At 34.3% G+C, this 19,712-nt stretch overlaps 1 protein-coding gene and 1 non-coding gene across 2 annotated transcripts in view; one reads left to right on the top strand and one right to left on the bottom strand.

The window, feature by feature from the left end:
- COL24A1 (collagen type XXIV alpha 1 chain) overlaps positions 1-19,712 on the bottom strand; it is a 330,570-nt gene that overhangs the window by 82,408 nt on the left and 228,450 nt on the right. Inside the window, exons 38-39 of the mRNA XM_045547618.1 lie at positions 13,021-13,074; positions 11,187-11,294 (exon numbers count right to left, since the gene is read on the bottom strand). Coding sequence (XP_045403574.1) covers positions 11,187-11,294; positions 13,021-13,074 — 162 coding nt within the window. The remainder of the gene's footprint in view (positions 1-11,186; positions 11,295-13,020; positions 13,075-19,712) is intronic.
- Positions 16,391-16,494, top strand: LOC123636202. Its single transcript, XR_006734405.1, has one exon. It is a non-coding gene; the product is annotated as a U6 spliceosomal RNA (small nuclear RNA).

Raw genomic sequence — 19,712 nt, 5'->3', positions numbered from 1 at the left:
AAAAAAAAATATTAAAAGAAATACTTTCTGTTGTCAGAATCCTGCTGGTCCATAGCAATTTATTGGAAATGTCGTTTATATCTGTCAAAGTTTGTGGTAGATGTGTGTCACTGAATATTAGAGTGTGCTGTCTGAGGATTTTTGACATTGTCACTATGGGATCCAGGGGAACTCCATACTCATTGTTCATTACGGATGCTTTGATAAATATAGTTTTTGTCCTGGTTATAGCTATTAAAACAGCAATGGTTGACAATTTATGTGTAATAATCACTCTGTGATTACTCTCATTATTGGTATTTTATAGATGGGGAAACCATATAAATTAAAGGCTAATCATTAAATGACCAAAACCTACTGAAAAGATGACTCAGACAATTGGAAAAGGCAAAAATAAAGATCCTAAAATGTCCCATAGTTCATGTTATCAAAAAGATTCCACATCAACTCTCCTATTTGAGTCTCAAAACAAATAGGAGATGAGCAAATTAAGGCACAGAACACAAACGTGATTGACAAATTTCACATTAACCAGGTACTATAACCAGGTCTCTTGATCCTAAATGTAGAGTATTTCCTATCTGATCATACTGCTTCACTATACTTGATGACTCCTTTAAAGTCTCAGCTCTAAAAAAGTTGATATTGCAATTATTAACCACTGATCGTTAAATTTAGAATCATTCGGTTAAGATCAAGTTTCACCGTCTGGGGAATGGTCATGCTTGAAGGTGCTGACTCGGGGACGTGGGGGGTTGGGGGAGGGGATGGAGGTATGACTACATGGTGAGTGCCAGGTGCACTGTCTGGAGAATGGACACGCTTGAGGCTCTGACTCAGGGGGATGGGCGGGACATGGACAATGTATATAACCTGAGCTTTTGTACCCCCATGAAGAGCTGAAATAAAAAAAAAAAAAAAAAGATAGAGTTTCAGTCTGAATAAAGAACTGTAGAAAATCAATTTTAAAGAATTATAAGATTTCAGTTATTGCCAAGGTGAATAATTTAGACTGGAATGTAACTACTCAGCTCATGCTAAAACTGAAAACAAGAAAAGTTGCTAAAGCTCTCCAAGAAGCTAGTGCATATTGGATCAAGATGGCTGAATGACATATACTTGTTTCACTATTCCCATGTGGGGAAGGTGGGGAGAAACAGAAAGAGAGAAGAAAGCTATTTAATTATAATAAGAATACTGGAAAACAAGTAAACATCATCAGTGGACCAAAATTTTATGATTTGAGACAGGAAACTAGGGCTGAAAATATGCAAAGAAAAAAGCTGCTGCAGATGTCCAAATACATGATCTCAAGGAAGTGTCAAACTCCGAAATCAAGAGATTAAAGGGGCAGGATAGCATCAGGTTGACTAACTGAGAAAAGGAGTCAAAAGGTCTTCCTACTCCTCTACTTGTGCTGGGTATCTGACAGCAGCAACATTTGGTTGGAAGATAAATGAGTAAATACAGGAACTGTGGCCAGGAAAGCAGGCAGGGTTAAAGGTTGCTACTGACTCTAGAACCAATACAAAAAGAAATAAAATGTGTGATCCATAAAGAAAATAAGAGTCATGAACCTTAATGTATCTAAGAATATATTTTCAAAATATGTAACCTCCAAAATTAAGTGGTGGAGAAGTTAACACTAATGAAGAGACCTCAATAACTGCTTTCAGAAATCAATAAATCACACTTTGAGAGGCCAAGGCGGGAGGATTGCTTGAGGCTAGGAGTTCGAGACCAGCATGAGCAACATAGTGAGACTCAGTCTCTACAAAAAATAAGAAAAACTAGCTTATAAAAGAGTAACAGAACAGAGAAAACAAAGCAACTAGGTATCATTCAACATGAGAAACAGAACAGTATCTCACATATCAATACATTGAATGTAAATAGTCTTAATGCTCCACTTAAAAGATATAGGCTGGCTGAATGGATGAAAAAACACAACCCAATTATATGCTGTTTCCAAGAAACCCATAAGTTGCAAGGATTCTCATAGACTCAAAGTAAAGGGATAGGAAAAAATATTACACATGAATGGAACCAAAAAGCAAGCAGGAGTAGCTATTCTTATATCAGATAAAATAGACTTTAAATAAACAATGGTAAAAAAAAGGTAAAGACAGTTATTATATAATGATACCATGTATCTTCTTAAATCACATGGTAATTCTGTAATAAAACTAGAAATCAATTCCAAGAGAAAACCTCAAATCTACACGAAGTCATGAAAATTAAACAACTTGCTGCTGAATGATCATTGGGTCAATAATGAAATTAAGAAGGAAATCAAAAGAGTATTCAAACTGAATGCCAAACATGACACAAGCATCCAAAATCTATGTGATATAGCAAAAGCAGTGTTGGCAGCGGGGTTGGGGGTGGTATTCAGCCTTAAATGCTTACATCAAAAAGACAGAAACATCACAAATTCACAACCTAAAGTCACACCTCAAGGAACTAGAAAAAGAATAAGCCAAAGATAGCAGAAGAAAAGAAGATATAAGAATGGCTAACAAACATATGAAAAAATGTTCAACATCTCTAATCGTCAGGGAAATGCAAATCAAAACCACAATGAGATACCACTTAACTCCAGTGAGAATGGCCTTTATCAAAAAGTCCCAAAACAATACATGTTGGCATGGATGCGGAGACACAGGAACACTCACACACTGCTGGTGGGACTGTAAACTAGTGCAACCCCTGTGGAAAGCAATATGGAGATACCTTAAACAGATTCAAGTAGACCTACCATTCGATCCAGCAATCCCATTATTGGGCATCTACCCAAAAGAACAAAAGTCATTCTATAACAAAGACACCTGCACCCGAATGTTTACAGCAGCACAATTCACAATTGCAAAGATGTGGAAACAACCCAAATGCCCATCAATTCATGAATGGATTAGCAAAATGTGGTATATGTATACCATGGAATATTACTCAGCTATAAGAAATAACGGTGATATGGCATCTCTTTTGTTCTCCTGGAGAGAGTTGGAACCCATTCTATTAAGTGAAGTATCCCAAGAATGGAAAAATAAGCACCATAATGAACTCACCAGCAAACTGGTTTCCCTGATCACCACCTAAATGCACATTTGGGAATAACACCAACTGGGTATCGGTCAGAGGTGGGGGGTGGGGGGAGGGGATGGGTGTATACCTACATGATGAGTGCGATGTGCACTGTCTGGGGAATGGACACGCTTGAAGCTCAGACACGGGGGGATTGGGGGGCATGGGCAATATATATAACCTGAACTTTTGTACCCCCATAATAAGCTGAAATAAGAAAAAAAAAGAAAAAAGAAATAAGAAACCTCAGAGCAGAACGAAATGAAGTAAAAACAAACACACACAAAATTATAGATGATCAACAAAAAAAAGTTGGTTCTTTGAAAAGTTAAACAAAACTGATAGACCACTAGCCAGGTTAGCCAGAAACAGAAGAGAAAGGATTCATATAAGCTCAATCAGAAGTGAAAAAGGAGATACTACAATTACCACAGAAATAAAAATTATCATCCATTACTATTATGAACAATTCTAAGTACACCAACAAGAAAATTTACAGGAAATCAACAAATTTTTGGAACCATACAACCTCCTAAGCTGGAATCAGGAAGAAATAGAAATCCTGAACAGAACAATAATGAGTGGCAAGATTGAAACAGTAAAATTCTCCAACCAAAAAACGCCCCAGACTGGACAGATTCACAGTTGAATTCTACAAGACCTACAAAGAAGAAATGGCACCTATGCTACTGAAACTGTTCTATAACATTGAGAAGGAGGGAATCCTCCTTAACTCATTCTACAAAATCAGTATCACCCTGATACCAAAACCAGGAAAGGACACACAAAAAAGGAAAACTATAGACTAATATCCCTTATGAACCTAGATGCAAAAACCCTCAACAAAATACTAGCAAACTGAATTCAACAACACTTCAAAAAGATAATTAACCATGATCAAGTCAGTTTCATTCCAGGAATGCAAGAATGGTTCAATAAACACAAATCAATAAATATGATTCACCACATAAACAGAATTAAAAACAAAGACCATATGATCATCTCAATAGATGCCGAAAAAGCATTCTATAAAATCCAGCACCCCTTCATGACAAAAACTGTCAACAAACTAGGTATGGAAAGAACATACCTATAATAATAAAAGCCATATATTACAAACCATACTGAATGGAGAAAAGTAAAAGCATTTCCTCTGAAAACCAGAACAAGACAAGGATGTCCACTGTCACCAATTCTATTCAACATAGTACTGGAAGTCCTAGCCAGAGCAATCAGACAAGAGGGAGAAATAAAGGGCATCTAAATAGGGAAAGAGGAGGTCAAACTATCCCTGTTTGCCGAAGATATGCTCTTATACCTAGAAACCTAAGGACTCCACCAAAAACTAGAATTGATAAATAAATTCAGTGAAGTATCTGGTTAAAAAATTAATGTACAAAAATCAATAGCATTTTTGTATATTAACAGTCAAGCTGAGAGTCAAATCAAGAACTCAACACCATTTACAGTAGCTACAAAGAAAATAAAATACCTAGAAATATTCTTAACTAAAGAGGTAAAAGATTTCTATAAGGAGAACCACAAAGCACTGATGAAAGAATCATAAATGACACAAACAAATATAAAAATGTCCCATGGTTATGGATTGGAAGAATCAACATTGTTAAAATGTCCATACTGCCCAAAGTGATTTATAGATTCAATGCAATTCCCATCACAATACCAACATCATTTTTCACAGATCTAGAAAAATAATCCTAAACTTTGTATGGAACCAAGAAAGGGGCCCAAATAGCCAAAGCAATTCTAAGCAAAAATAAATAAATAAATAAAACTGGAGGCAGCACATTACCTGACTTCAAATTATACTACAAATAACCAAAACAGCATAGTACTGTTATAAAGGTAGACATATAGACCAATGGAACAGAATAGAGAATCCAGAAATAAAACCATATAACTACGGCCAAATGATCTTCAACAAAGCAGACAAAAACACACACTGGGGAAATGATGCCCTATTCAATAAATGGTGTTGGGAAAACTGGATGGCCACATGCAGTGGAATGAAACTATTCCTATCTCTCACCATATACAAAAATTTACTTAAGGGGGATTAAAGACTTTATATGTAAGACCTGACACTATAAAAATTATAGAAGAAAACATAGAAAAAACTCTTTTGAACACTGGTCTAGGCAAAGAATTTATGAGTAAGACTTACAAGCAAATACAGCAACAACAAAATTAAATAAATGGGACTTAATAAAATTAAAAAGTTTCTGCACAGAAAAGGAAATATTCAACAGAGGAAATAGACAACCTACCTAATGGGAAAAAATATTTGCAAGTTATACGTTTAACAAAGGGTAATATCCAGAATCTACAAAGAACTCAGACAAATCAGCAAGAAAAAAACAAATAACCCCATCAAAAAGTGGGCAAAAGATGTGAACAGGTTTTTCTCAAAAGAAGATATACAAATGGCTAACAAACTTTGAAAAAATGCTCAACATTACTAATTACCAGGGAAATGCAAAATAAAACCACAATGAGATACCACTTTACCCATGTCAGAATTGCCATTATTAAAAAGTCAAAAACCAATAGATGTTGGTGCAGATGTAGTGAAAAGGGAACATGTATACACTGTTGGTGGGAATGCAAACTAGTAAAACCACTATGGAAAGCATTACAGAGATTTCTCAAAGAACTAAAAGTAGAACTATCCCTCAATCCAGCAATACCTCTACTGGGTCCCAAAGGAAAAGTCATTATATCAAAAAGATATCTGCACCTGAATGTTTAGTGCAGCATAATTCACAACTGCAAAGATATGGAACCAACATTAACTGATGACTAGATGAAGGAAATGTGGTGTGTGTGTGTGTGTGTGTGTGTGTGTGTGTGTGTGTATGGATATAATGGAGTACTACTCAGCCACAAAAAGGGATGAATGATGTCTTTTGTAGCAGCTTGGATGGAACTGGAGACCTAAGTGAAGTATCTCAGGAATGGAAAAACAAACACCACATATTTTCACTTATTAATGGGAGCTAAATGAGGGATGTATATGGTCATAAAGAAATGTAATGGACATTGGAAACTAAGAAAGGGGGAGGAGGAGGGATAAAAATCTACCTGTCAGGTATAATGTGTGGTATTCTGGTAACAGGTACACTGAAAGCCCTAACTTCTGCATGATACAATTCATCTATGTAATAAAAGTACATTTGTGCCCCTTAAATTTTTTTTGAAATAAAAAAAATTCAATGATATAGCCAGGTTAAAATAAAAAAAATAGAAAAAGAAAAAAAAATAAGACTTTCTAGAAGTCATGTATGACGCTTCTACTCATATCCCATTGGCTAAAATTTAGTTACATGGCCACACCTAGCCGCAAAGGAGGCCAAGATTTAATGTTCATTCTGGGTAACTATGTGCCTCACTGAAAATCAGAGTTCTATTACTAAATAATAAAAGATAATATTGGAAGGCAACTGTAAGGTTTTTGCCATGTGTTCCTTCATCAAACAACTGTTGGAATTCTTCCTAAAGCAGGGGGATTCCTCATTCCACCTTCCTCCAGGACTCCATGACTTACCCTAATATCTTCTCTCTACCCAAGTCATGCATCCTGGATTCCATATAGTAGCTCACAAATGCAACTTGGTGCCCAGCTGGCTGCAAATGAATCTCCTAAAGAATTTATTGAAAATACAGATTCTTGGGCCTCAAACCTTTGAGATTCTGATTTAGTGAATCTCAGAAAGGCACCTGAAAGCTAAATCTTAAAAACAAAACCCTCTGAATGATGCTGGTTAATGAGTATGTTCAATCTGTAAAAGTACATCAAGTTTACACTTATAGTATATTTATAATATGTGCATTTGTCTTTATGTAAATTATGCTTCAATAAAAGGAATTTTTAATGTTAAAAAATAAGCTCAAAGAGGAGAAAGATTAATATTAAAGCATAAATAAATGAAATAGAGAACCATAAATAAAAGTTGAATAAGAAAACAAAGTACTCTTTGTTTCTTTTTTGTTTTTCAGATGAAACTCTATTTTATTTTACTTACAAACAGTAAAATTCACTTTTTTATGTACAGTTAGGTGAGTATTTTACTTGTATAGATTTCTTAACTGTCACCATAGAGAAGATGCAAAACAGGTCCAGCACCGTAAGAGTTCTCTCCTGCTGCCACTTTGCATTCATGCTCTCCTCACTTCTAAGCTCTGGCAAACACAGATCTGTTCTCTATTGCTTTTTTTGTGGGGGGAGGAGGAGAAGGTATTTCCAGAATATTATATAAATTAAAATCATATAAGATATAACCTTTTGAGTTTAAGTTCTTTGAGCATAATTCTTTGAAGATTCATCTAAGTTCTGATGTATATCAGTAGTTCATTCCTTTGTATTGTTGATACTATTCCATTAAGTAGATGTACCACAGTTTATTCATCCACTGAAGGATATTCTGGATGCTTCTGGTTTTAGGTGATTTTTATTAATAATAATACTGCTATAAACATTTTTGTGTGAACATAAACATTCATTTCCCTAATATGCATACCTGAAAGTGAGATGGCTGAGTCATAAGGTAAGTACATGCTTAGCTTTTTGAGAAACTGCCAAACTGTTTTCTAGAATGGCTGTACCATTTTGCATTCCTATCAGCAATGTATGAGAGTTCCTTTTGTTCTGCATCCTCATCAGTACTGGATATTATCAGTACTTTTTATTGTAGCCTAACTCTATCTCCTGGTGGTTTTAATTTCCATTTCCCTAATGACTAAAAATACAGAAGATTTTTCATATGCTTATTTGACAATTTGACATCTGGAATGTACTCTTTGAATTAACTAATAAAATAGCTAAATCTTTGGCAAATCTGATCAAGAAAAAGAGTAGACACAATAAAACCACATTAGAAACACGAATAAGGACATAACCACAGGAAAAAAATTTAATTATAAAAACATAGTAATTGTAAGTTTTACCTACTACATTTGAAGATCTAGATAAAATAGATTATTTTTTTGGAAAGAAACTTTAAAAATTTAGTTAAGAAGAGAGAAAATTTGAAGAAAAGTCAAAGAGCCACTGCTAATAAAATAACATCCTGTCCAAATTATTTTAAAGGCAAGTTTTATCAAGATCTTTGAATAACAGATAATATCTATGTTCTGAACTGTTACACAGCACAGAAAAATCTGGAAAATTTATACCCCTTTTTTTAAGGATTACTAAACTCTTATACACAAACCCAATGAGGATAATACACAAACAACCCCCCCCCCAAAAAAAACTACAGGCCTATTTTGCTTATAAATATAGATACAAAATTCCTAAGATAAACTAAATGCAATAAACTAAAACTCTTAAATAGAAGATTAGAAAATTGAATCCAGTATCATTAAAAGAATAATATTAATGCAATCATACCGAAGTAAGATTTATCCTAGGAGTTTGTGGTGGATTCAACTTTTGGAAATCCTTGTAGTAACAAACAAAGCAGAGAAAGTATGGGATTATCTAAACAAATTTTGTAAAAGCATTTGATAAAATTCAACATCTACTCCTGATCAAAAGTCTCACTTAAGAATGAATATTTCTTCAAACTAATAAAGGATATGTTCTAAAAAACAATTGCAAACAACACTTGACAATAAAACGTTAGAAGCATTTTCACTAAAGATAGGCACGAGACAAGATTTCCCCTACCATGAGATCTTTCTATTCATTATTATACTAGAAGTTCTAATCAATATACTAAGCCAGGAAAATAAATAAGGGGAGGCGACATTATTTGCCTAAAGAATCCCTGAAAATCATCTATATTCAGTAAAGTGGACATAAGATCAAAATATAAAAATAAGTAGTTTTCTTACACAGCACCTCTAATATGATGTAATGAAAAAAGGATTACATTTGCAATGAGAATAAAACCCTAAAGAAAAAAACCAAAACAAAACTAAGAATAAACCTAGCAACAAAGGTTTAAGAACAGGGATAAGGGAAATAAAACCTCGTTGAAGGATATAAAGAAGATATGAGTAAATGGAAAGACATATGGTGTTTCTCTATAGAAAAGATTCAATATTAAAGGCAATTGATAAGGCCAGGAGTGGCGGCGGCTCATGCCTGTAATCCCAGCACTTTGGGAGATCGAGGCAGGAAGATTGCTTGAGGCCAGGAATTCCAGACCAGCCTGGGCAACATAGTGAGACCTTGTCTCTACAAAAAATTAAAAAGAAAAAAAAGGAAAATTGATGAGCTTTCATATGAACTGATTCTAAAGTTCATATGAAAGAGGAAATCATAGTAAGAGCCAAACTTTTTGGAAAAATGAATTATGGAGTATTTGCCCTAACAGATCTCAAAAGGTATTGTAACAGCATAATAATTAAAATAGTGCTATTATTGACCCAGAAATAAGACCACCTAATCGAGAGAAGAAAATAGAGTGAAAACAGACCAATGAATACTTGAGAGTTTAGTTTATGGGAAGGGTAGCATTTTGGAAAAGCACATTTTGGAAAAGCATTTTGGAAGTGGGACAATTGTCTATCAATTTGGAAAAGAAAATTAGTCTTCTTCAACTCATACACCAACAAAACAAAACAAAAAAACTCCGTATGTCCTAAAGAGTAAAGGGTAAAAATGAAGCTATAAAAGTATTAGAATATGAAAGAATATTTTTATATATTTTAAGTAGGGATGGCATTTCTCACAATGAGATAAAACTGAGAACCTATAAAGGAAAAGACTGACAAGTTGGACTATGTAAAATGAAAGTATTCTATGCAACAACAGACATGTACAAAATCAAAAGATAAATGACAGAAAGGGAATATATTTGTAACATTTTATAACATACTTAACAAAATTATGTTAATATTTAAAATATATGAGTGGCTACAAATAAATAAGGGAAAGACAACAACAGAATAGAAAAATATGTAAATTATATGTGAACAGGCAACTTTCAGAGGAAAAAAGTACCAATTACTTACTTGCAACTGGGAAATGTAAATAGAAAGAAAAATGAGATATACTTTCTTATTTATCAGACTGGCAAACACCAATATAAAATGGTGGTGATGGGAGTGTAAATTTGGTGAACTCTTGGGAAGGCAGTTTGGAAATGTGTCAAAATTTAAAAAGTAAACACTTTTATAGTGAAAAATCCAAAGTAGGAACCTACTTTGAAGGAAATATTTTTTTGGATGTATCAGTTCTTACGTTTGTTAAAAATTAATCATATCATAGAATGTTTTTGAACACATAGGACAAATATATAGGAATGTTAGTAATTTAAATAAAAGAAAGTAAGAAAAGCCTGGAGTAGTAAAGAATGGAATACTTAAAATGAGCCTGAGGGAAACTATCCCCAGACAACACATGGATTATGCAATGGTCTCCAAAAAGCCTTTGTGAAAAGTCTAGCTTTTGTAACATTTAAATGGGGACCAGGAAGTACACATGCATATTGTAAATAAGCTTATGAAACAGAAGACTAAATTGGAAAATCTTTTAAATATTTTGCATCTCTTTCATGCTGTGACTTTCTGAACAATTTTCTGAACAATTTTGCTATTATAGGTTCAGAAGTATCATGCCACACTTGTTTCCAACATCATGCAAAGTTCATGCAAAAGAGTGAAGATATAATTAGATGTTAGATTTATTACAGCTGGTTAGAAAAATAATTTCCAGATAAAGCATGTGGAGTCCAAGTCATTAAAAGAAAACCCATTTCAAGTAAACCTAATTTTCAAAGCAATTTGTCAACCATAAGAGCATAGTTTTGTACAGATACTAAATCCTGATTTTAAGTGTGAGGCATATAAACTTTCTTACTTAGGATAGGAGTTATCTGATTTTTTAAAACCTCATTTCATATTTTATTTCCATTTTCAGTTTTTTTCCCTTTCCTTTCTCATGTCCAGAAACCACTAAGCCATTTAAGTACTGTGGAATGCTTACAATTCTCCACATCCCACGGAGGTAGATTATTTTCAATGGAATTATTGCCTTCTCTGTAAAGTTAATCAAGGGATGAAGCTTTAAGGACATGGATACATTTCTTTCCCATCCACAGTGACTCAGTTCTGGAAGCAAATCAAATACTGACCACAGCACCTCTTGTTCCTCTGGCACCCTTAGGACCACTTTTCCCAATTTGTCCAGGAGAACCTCTGCTTCCAACTTCTCCTATGGGTCCTATTTGTCCTTTATCACCCTGTGGATGACATTAGTAAGAAAGAAAAAAGTAAGAAAAAACAAATTTGTTCTTAGATTAATGAGGTCATATACCTGAATGATTCCAGGGGATATTAATTTGGTACGCAAAATTCTATAAAGAGCAACTTTGCTTTAAGTTAATAGTATTACAGACCACCACTAACAATAACAACATGCAACTCCCACACATATTATTTTAAAGATAAAAGTAATTTTTGAAAAAGAAGATTAAAAAATAATTTTCACCAAATAAGCAAGGGATATCTAGTATTCATGCTGAATTCCAAATAACCAATTTTTTAATTCTGAATTTTGCTATATATGTATGTAGACATGTATGTATTATTATCATGAGAAAATAAGGGCCCTATGACAAGCCTCTTTCTATAGAGAATTTCAAAGCCACAATGATCTGTTCAATGCAAAAAGGGCTCCAGCGTACAGTTCTGTATACTCAGATTATCACTGACTGGCTTAGAGTATACCTTCAAAAATCTGTAACATTTTTATATCGTTTTACATTTTCTAAAAACTGGTTACCTTCTGTTTTCCATTAGACTGACTGACCTTTCTTTAGCACCAAAATACAGCTGCTCTTAAACAACATTGTGTTATTCATTTTCTGAAAGTGGGAATCAACCTGTTCTATTATTTATAATCAAGAAGACACAAAGAAAAATAAGTTGGGAACACAGTCAGGAAATTTTTGGTATTCATAACAGTTTCCAGGTCTTATTTTACTTTCCCAGGGGTGCAGGTTGTTGTCAAGACTTGTACTGTATTTTCACTAATGTTGATTTTAGACATGACACTGTATGATGAAAGAAACTTCAATAGTGGGGTTATTTTCATGGGCAAGAATAGCAACTCAAAATTATCTCATTCATTTCTCTTTGTTGTTAATCATCCCTTCTACTGTTTACAAGTTCTGGGAAAGGTAGACTAGGCGTGTATCTGTAGAATGCTGAAATTGGACTTTGGGAACCAGAATATGGTGTGATTTAAAGTTAACTATAATAAATATGTTCTGAACTTTCATAGTCCAAAGGGAAAACCATTCCCATGTTTCATCAATATTTGAACAAATTATTGATTCTATACAAAAATGAATTTTTCATTATACTAGAATTTAGAATTTTTAGAATCTAGAAATTTTAGAATTTCATGTATTAGAACTTTATAAATATATCAAGTTTCTTTAGTAAAATACAAAGTAAACAAATAAAAATATTCTTGATTTGTGGTTCCTAACATATGAGAAAAATGAAATCAATCATTAACCTTTCCAACTTAGAAAAATATACTAATAAAAAACCCAGAAACAGTTATAATCATATTCTTTTCCCCTCAAATATTTTACTAAAGTTGTTATTGAATAGCACAAATGATATAGTATTTTCTTTTTATCTCTTTTCTTGCCCATGATTTACTAAAAGAATTTTTGGCAAACAGGAGGTGAAGTAAAAGCCAAGATTTTTTTTTACAAACTACAAACTGGAAAATTTGCTTTCAAATAATCAAGGTGATAAGTACTGCTAACTGGAATTAAATATTAATTTTTACAAATGTTCTTTTTTAAGCCAAATTTATAAACCTTTATTACTTGACATCTAATGCAAATAAAAACATCACAGCATTCTATGGAGCTTTGGACACATCAGAAGAAAAAAGAACCAGAATAAAAAGATGTTTAAAAAAAACTCCAAAAAACCCCCTACACTTACCTTTTTTCCTGGACGTCCTCTTTGTCCTGGAATTCCCAAAATTCCTTCAGGTCCCTGAAATATTCAATATAAAAAGGAAATAAATAGTTAAAGAAAAGATGAAATGGAGTATTTGAATATTTATATTAACAATTGAACACTAGGTAAAAATGAGGGCTCATTTTCAAAAATATGTTTCTATAATTACTTAAAAAGAGATTATAATGATTTAGGGGTATAACTGTTACTAAATATAAAGTTCACACACACAAACTGGCCAACATAGATAAAATTACACTGTTTGTTACTCTAGGAAGAACATTACTTGGTTTCAGGACAACCATTTTAATTAGTAAGGATTTAATTAAAGTAAACTCATGCCTTCTCTGGCACAGGCTCTTATAAAAATAAAACAAAATAAACCCAACTGCATCCACTGCAGCACTTCTATGAGCTACTGTGAACTCCGTGGAAAAAAAAAAGAGTAGGAAATACAGGGAGAAAAAGGAGGTAGTCATATTAAACTATTTAAAATAATATTTTCATTTCAATCTGTATTTTGTTAGAAGTTTTCAATACACACTTTTTTAGTAAAAAGTGGGACACTGTATGAATTTTCCGATCAATAATAGCTAGGCTTAAGTGAGATTCACAGTCGGGTTGCAAGTTCTAAAATAGTTAATAATTAATCACCACATTCCAAGATTCCTTGCATTGGTTGGAAATGAAAATGGAAATCTCAAATTTGTGTCCCCAAAGCTTGGCAAACTGAAAAATGATGTCGACAAGAAATAAATTGTGGTTTACCGCTGTGCTATGTAGGCTCTCGATAAATATTTGTTGAACGAATAAACAGATACCTAAGGAAATGACTCATGCCTTATGCTCCTGAGCAAATGCTCTTCTAGCCTCAGAAAGTTGCTGAATTTAGAGGCTAAGGCTGTTATGCTCAATTGCTGTAGCTATAGCTGCATCCAGAGGTAGAAATGATAGTTGCACTATTTTGAGGACTTCTTTGCAGTCAATGAGGCCCTTTAAAAAGAGGCTGATTAACCTTCATAGAGATTAAGAATGTGAGCTTTTCAAAATCAGACTGCTCCGGTTTCAGATTCTGGCTTTGGCACCTATTAGCTACATGGCCATAGGTGGAACGTTTAGCTTTTAAAGGCCTCAGTTTTCTGTTAAATAAAAGAGAGATAATAAAACTCTTCAAAGGCTAAGATTAAATAAGATAATGCATGTAAAGTTTAGAAAGGACTAAACATAAGGAAAAGCTCAATAAACACTAGTTCTCACTAACTTCTGTTTTTCAAAAGTGTATTATGCAACATTTAAATATATGTAAAAGTGTTAAAAGATATAATAAAAACCTATGTACCCACCCCCCACATTAAGAAATAGAGCCAATACGTGTATATATAATTGAAGTCCTATCTACACATACACCTTTCCAAACACATCACTCTCTTTCCCCACTCAGGTGCAACCACTGTTCTGAATTTTATTATTCCCATGCATTGCTTAATACTTTTATTCCATTTGTATGTATCGCCAAGCAATATACGGTTATTTTGCATCTTTTTATACCTAAGCAGTATCATACTTTCTGTATTCTTCTGAAACCTTTCTTAAAACACATTTTGTTTTTGAAATTATTGTGTCTTTAATTCATTCACTTTTTTTTTTTTTGCTACTGCAAGATTCTATGTTATTATCAAAACACACTTATTTAACCATTTTTCCTATTGATTAACTTTTAGGTGCTAACAATGCACAATAAACACCCTGTGCATACCTCTATGTGCTCATGTCAAGAGTTTTTTTAGGGTATATACTCTGAAGTTGAATTGCTGGGATGTAGGATTTATACATCTACAAGTATACGAGATATTGCCAAATTGTTCTCCAAAGTGGTTTTGCCAATTTATTTAATACATTCCCACAGCAATGTTTAAGAGTTAGTTACTCTATATTTCCTACAATGCCTGGAACTATCAAACTTAAAATGGATGCAAAATGATATGTTATTTATGATTTCAATTCATATTTTCTTATTGAGTTACATATACGTTTTTATACACGTTTGTATTTTGTTCATTCTATATATCACAAATCTCTTCTAGCTTGTAGCTTATCTTCTCACCTTGTTTATTGTAACTTTTAATTAACACAAGTTTGCAATTTTAATGTAGTCAAATTCATCAATATTTTCTTTCCATTTCTTTTAGTGTTTTGTTTAAGAGATCCTTACTGCTTCCCTTCTCCCCATGAGGTCATAACACATTCTCTTAAATGTTTTCTTAAGGGCTTTAAAATTAATTTTCACAATTAAATCTTTAATGAAATTGGAATTTATTTAATATTTATTTGTGTGTGTATGCATATGTATGAGGTAGAGTTTTTTTTTCCATTTGGATAACCCATTGTACTAATACCATTTACTGAATAATTCATAATTTCCTATAGATCTGCTGTGCATAATCAATTTATCAAATATCAAGTTGCAAAATATACTTAGATCTGAGTCTAGGTTATTTTCTATTTCCATTGGTCTGTCTGTGTGTCTATGAGTATGCCACTAACTTAATTACTGTAGCTTCAATAATGAGTTATCAGGTAGGTCAAGTTTCCCATTTCACCTCCTCCACCAACCCACCCACCTCTGTATAATTGTTCTGTAAAATTGTCTTAATATTGGCCCTTTGGTTTTTCACATACATTTTAAAATCACATTGCATCAATTGAGTTTTATTAAAAAAAATTCCATAGGGATTTTGACTGAATTGGTCCTAAATTTATTAACTAATTCAGGACAGAATTGATAATTTATATTGAGTCTTTCTATCACGAAAATAAAATATCTGCCCATTTATCTAGGTCTTCTTTAACATAATGTTATAATTTTTTTAAATTGTAAAAATTTTCTATAAAATTTCTCCAAATATTTTATTTAGATTTATCCCCAGGTAGTCAATTTTGTTGCTAATTGTGTTGGAAATTGTATTTAAAAATAGCTTTGGAATTGCTTGGTGGTGGTGAAGAAGAATGTAATCTATTTTTGTTTATTTGTTTATTTATTTACTTAGAGATGGGGACTTGCTATGTTGCCCAGGCTGGACTTGAACTCCTGGGCTCAAGTGATCCTCCCACCTTAGCCTCCCAAGGTAGCACTACAGGCATGTGCCACTACACCCAGCTTGTTTTTATATATTAATTTAATATTCAGCATCTTGCTGAACTCTCATTAATTCTCATAATTTGTAGATTATTTCTTTTGTTTTGCCATGCTGGCTAGGACCCTATGTAAATGTTAAATAGAAATGATGAATAGTGGTAATCTTAACTCATTTCTTTGAAGTTTTACCATTAGGTATGAGAGTTAAATTTGTTCTTGCTTTGGAAGCAAATATACTAAAATTGGAACAATACAGAGAAGATTATTATGGCTCCTGCATAAGAATGACATGAAAGTGCCGGGCACGGTGGCTCACACCTGTAATCCTAGCACTCTGGGAGGCCGAGGCCGGTGGATCGCTCAAGGTCAGGAGTTCGAGACCAGCCTCAGCAAGAGCAAGACCCCCATCTCTACTGAAAATAGAAAGAAATTATCTGGCCAACTAAAATATATATAGAAAAAAAAAATTAGCCGGGCATGGTGGCGCATGCCTGTAGTCCCAGCTACTCGGGAGGCTGAGGCAGTAGGATTGCTTAAGCCCAGGAGTGTGAGGTTGCTGTGAGCTAGGCTGATGCCACGGTACTCACTCTAGCCAGGGCAACAAAGTGATACTCTGTCTCAAAAAAAAAAAAAAGAATGACATGAAAATTTGTGAAGCTAAATTAAAAAAAAATATAATAGTTAATGTATGGTATGAATATTAAATTTTACTAAATGCTTTTTGCTTCATCTATCAAACTGATTTTAATTTATGATTTTTCCCTCCTCCCCAGTTTTATAATTTTTAAAATGTTAAACTTATGTTGCAATACTGGTGTCAGAGGGAATTCACAAACCCCTTCATTATATCAGTACTCCACAACTGTACTAAATTCAAGCATTCACATATCAGCTGACACATGGTGATGCTACCTGCCAATGAATAATTCAGTTTAGGCATCACTGTATTTATATAAGTATTTAAATATTAATGAAAACTTGCATATCTGCAGTGCATAATCAAAATAAAAGTAAAAGTTCTGATACTGGTAACAAGCATTAGTTTCATAAATGTATATAATTGAGGCATGTGGTATTATTCTGAAAGATGACTTACAAGCCTCCATTCTTGCCTCATTTTCAAGTTAATAACCCTGCCTCATACTTCATTGAGATAGAGTAGAAATCAAACAAGAGCCGGCTCCTTTTCCTAACACCTAACCTGCCGACATCCCTGCTCATGTACCCACATGTTCTGCCTCCCTTCTCTTACAGAGGAAGAAGCGACCTTCCCTAGGGGAGGCCAGCTCCTCACTTGTGCTCTGAAGCCCATGCCCTCCCACTTATTCAAGGCCCTCCCTTGTGAAAGAATCCCCCCTCTTACTCTCATTATCAATTTTTCTCTGGATCTGGATCATTTCCAAAGCATTCAAACAGGCTTAAAATTACTCATTAAAAAAAAATCCTCAACTTCATGTGTCTTCCTCCTTCCCTCCCTCCCTTCTTTCCTGTTTCTTATGCACTTTTATGGTCCCATTTTCTGTTCTCAATCACAGCAAAACTTTTTGAAAGACTTGTTTATGCTCATTGTCACTATTTCCTTACTTCTCATTCTCTTTTCATCTGGGCTTTTGTTCTCACCACACCTCTCAAACTGTTCTTTTTCCAGTTCGCCAACTGATCTCCATAGAGCCAAGTCCAGTGGCCAGTTATCTGGCTCACTTTATTTGAAATTCTTTTATTTCTTCCTGGTCTTGAAACTCATTTAAGCCTCTGTTTTCATGGCAGCATGCTTCTCTGGTTTTGCACTAACATCTCCTTATATGCAGGCTCCTTCTCTGCCCAAGCTGTTAATATTGGAGTGTCCTCTTTTATCTTTTTAGGGGTGATATCTTCCTGTCCCCTTGGCTTTAAATATAATCTGTATTCTAATGATCTCTAAAGTATATCACCTGTTCTGATTACACCACTGACCTTCTGATTACCCTACCTATAATGATATCTTTTTTTGAATTTATTTGTTTGGTTTTTTGTTTTTAGAGATAGGATCTCACTATGTTGCTATGTTGCCCAGACTGGCCTTGACCTTCTGAGCTCAAGAGACCCTCCCCCCCCAGCCTCCCAAATAGCTGGAATTACACGTTCATGCCACTGTGCCCACCTCTTTTTGATTTTCCAGTAGGCATCTTAAACTTAAATTATTCTCGCATTCCCTCCTCCCACCCCTAAACTGCTTCCCATCTAGTATTCCCCCTCTCCATTATAATGGGGCAACCTTCTAAAAATTATTAAAATACTTTTCTTTTTTGCCTTTTTGAATATAAGGACTTTGCCCTATTTGGCCTGAGGGGTCTGTGTGCCCAATGGCTGAATGTCTTTAGAGAAGATTTTTCTATTTTCTATGTTTCCAACTTTTAACATTTCATAAGTTGAGCCTGCAGTTCCCAGCACATGAGCCTGTTATATCTATATCTTAGAGAAGACATCTCTCATGGGAAGGATTTTACCTGATGGCAGAAGGATGAGGATATGGCATAGGGGAAGTAAAGAGAAGCCTAGACTTTTTTTTTTTTTTGGCTCTAAGAGAATGTGGGAAGGCAAAGAGGGAGAGAGAGACATAGGTGTTCAGATTTTGCTCTTTCTGAGTTTTGTCAGAGACCCTTGTTCCCTACTAGTCATTCAGAATTTGAAAAGGTATCTTCTCTAGCTATCCCTTAGTTTGTGGCCATACCAATATGGTTGTTCAGCAAAATGAAGAAGACCATATGGTTAAGTTTTCCTGAGCTACTCCTTGATTCCTGTGTGAAGTCGATTGGGACTCAGAAAAACCTGGGGAGCTTGTGAAGGGCTGGGGGTAGTCACTACCATAGGAAGATGTAGCTCTGTAATAAAGGCTAAAGAGTAGATTTTGGAGGCTGGGACTGAATGAATACCACAGCAGACCTCAGAGGGACCCGATCTGTAGAAATTAGTGCTAACTGACATGAGGCCAGTTTAGTAAGGGACCCACCCACTTCCCCCCAAAAGAAAAAAAACCAAAATTATCAGCTGCAGACATCACCACCAGAGGTCAGCAGGATGGGCAGTGAGCAAATTTACAACAGACATTACCATGTTCCAATGCGTATAAACAACACCTGCATCAAAATCCAAGGCATCGTCATCCTTGCCATCACAAGACACACAGACTTAATATTGGAAAGGAGTAAGAGAGGGAGGTCAATGGCTGATAAATTTAAGAGACTAAGCATCTTGATAGTCTGAGCATTACCTAAAGAGACTACTAAATTATAAGATTAGATTACGCATTCAGTCGAATTGGATTTTAAATTTTCTCCTTGCCTCCCGCATTATCCCACTACATCTCACCGATCAGTATGTAAGGGCTTGTGAGGAAAACCAGATGAGTCAGAAAGAAAGAAACTACATGTTTTACATCTTTAGATACAAATTTGTAGCCCTGTTACACATTTAATGGTATGACCATCCTCTCAGTTGCTAAGGCTAAAACCTAGGATTTTTTCTTTTTTCTTTTTTCCCACTTTCTGAACATCTAAAC

This window comes from Lemur catta, chromosome 3 (assembly GCF_020740605.2).
Source record: "Lemur catta isolate mLemCat1 chromosome 3, mLemCat1.pri, whole genome shotgun sequence".
NCBI lineage: Eukaryota > Metazoa > Chordata > Mammalia > Primates > Lemuridae > Lemur > Lemur catta.
Note: the sequence above shows the minus strand (reverse complement) of the source record. Positions and strands in the feature narration are given on the sequence as shown.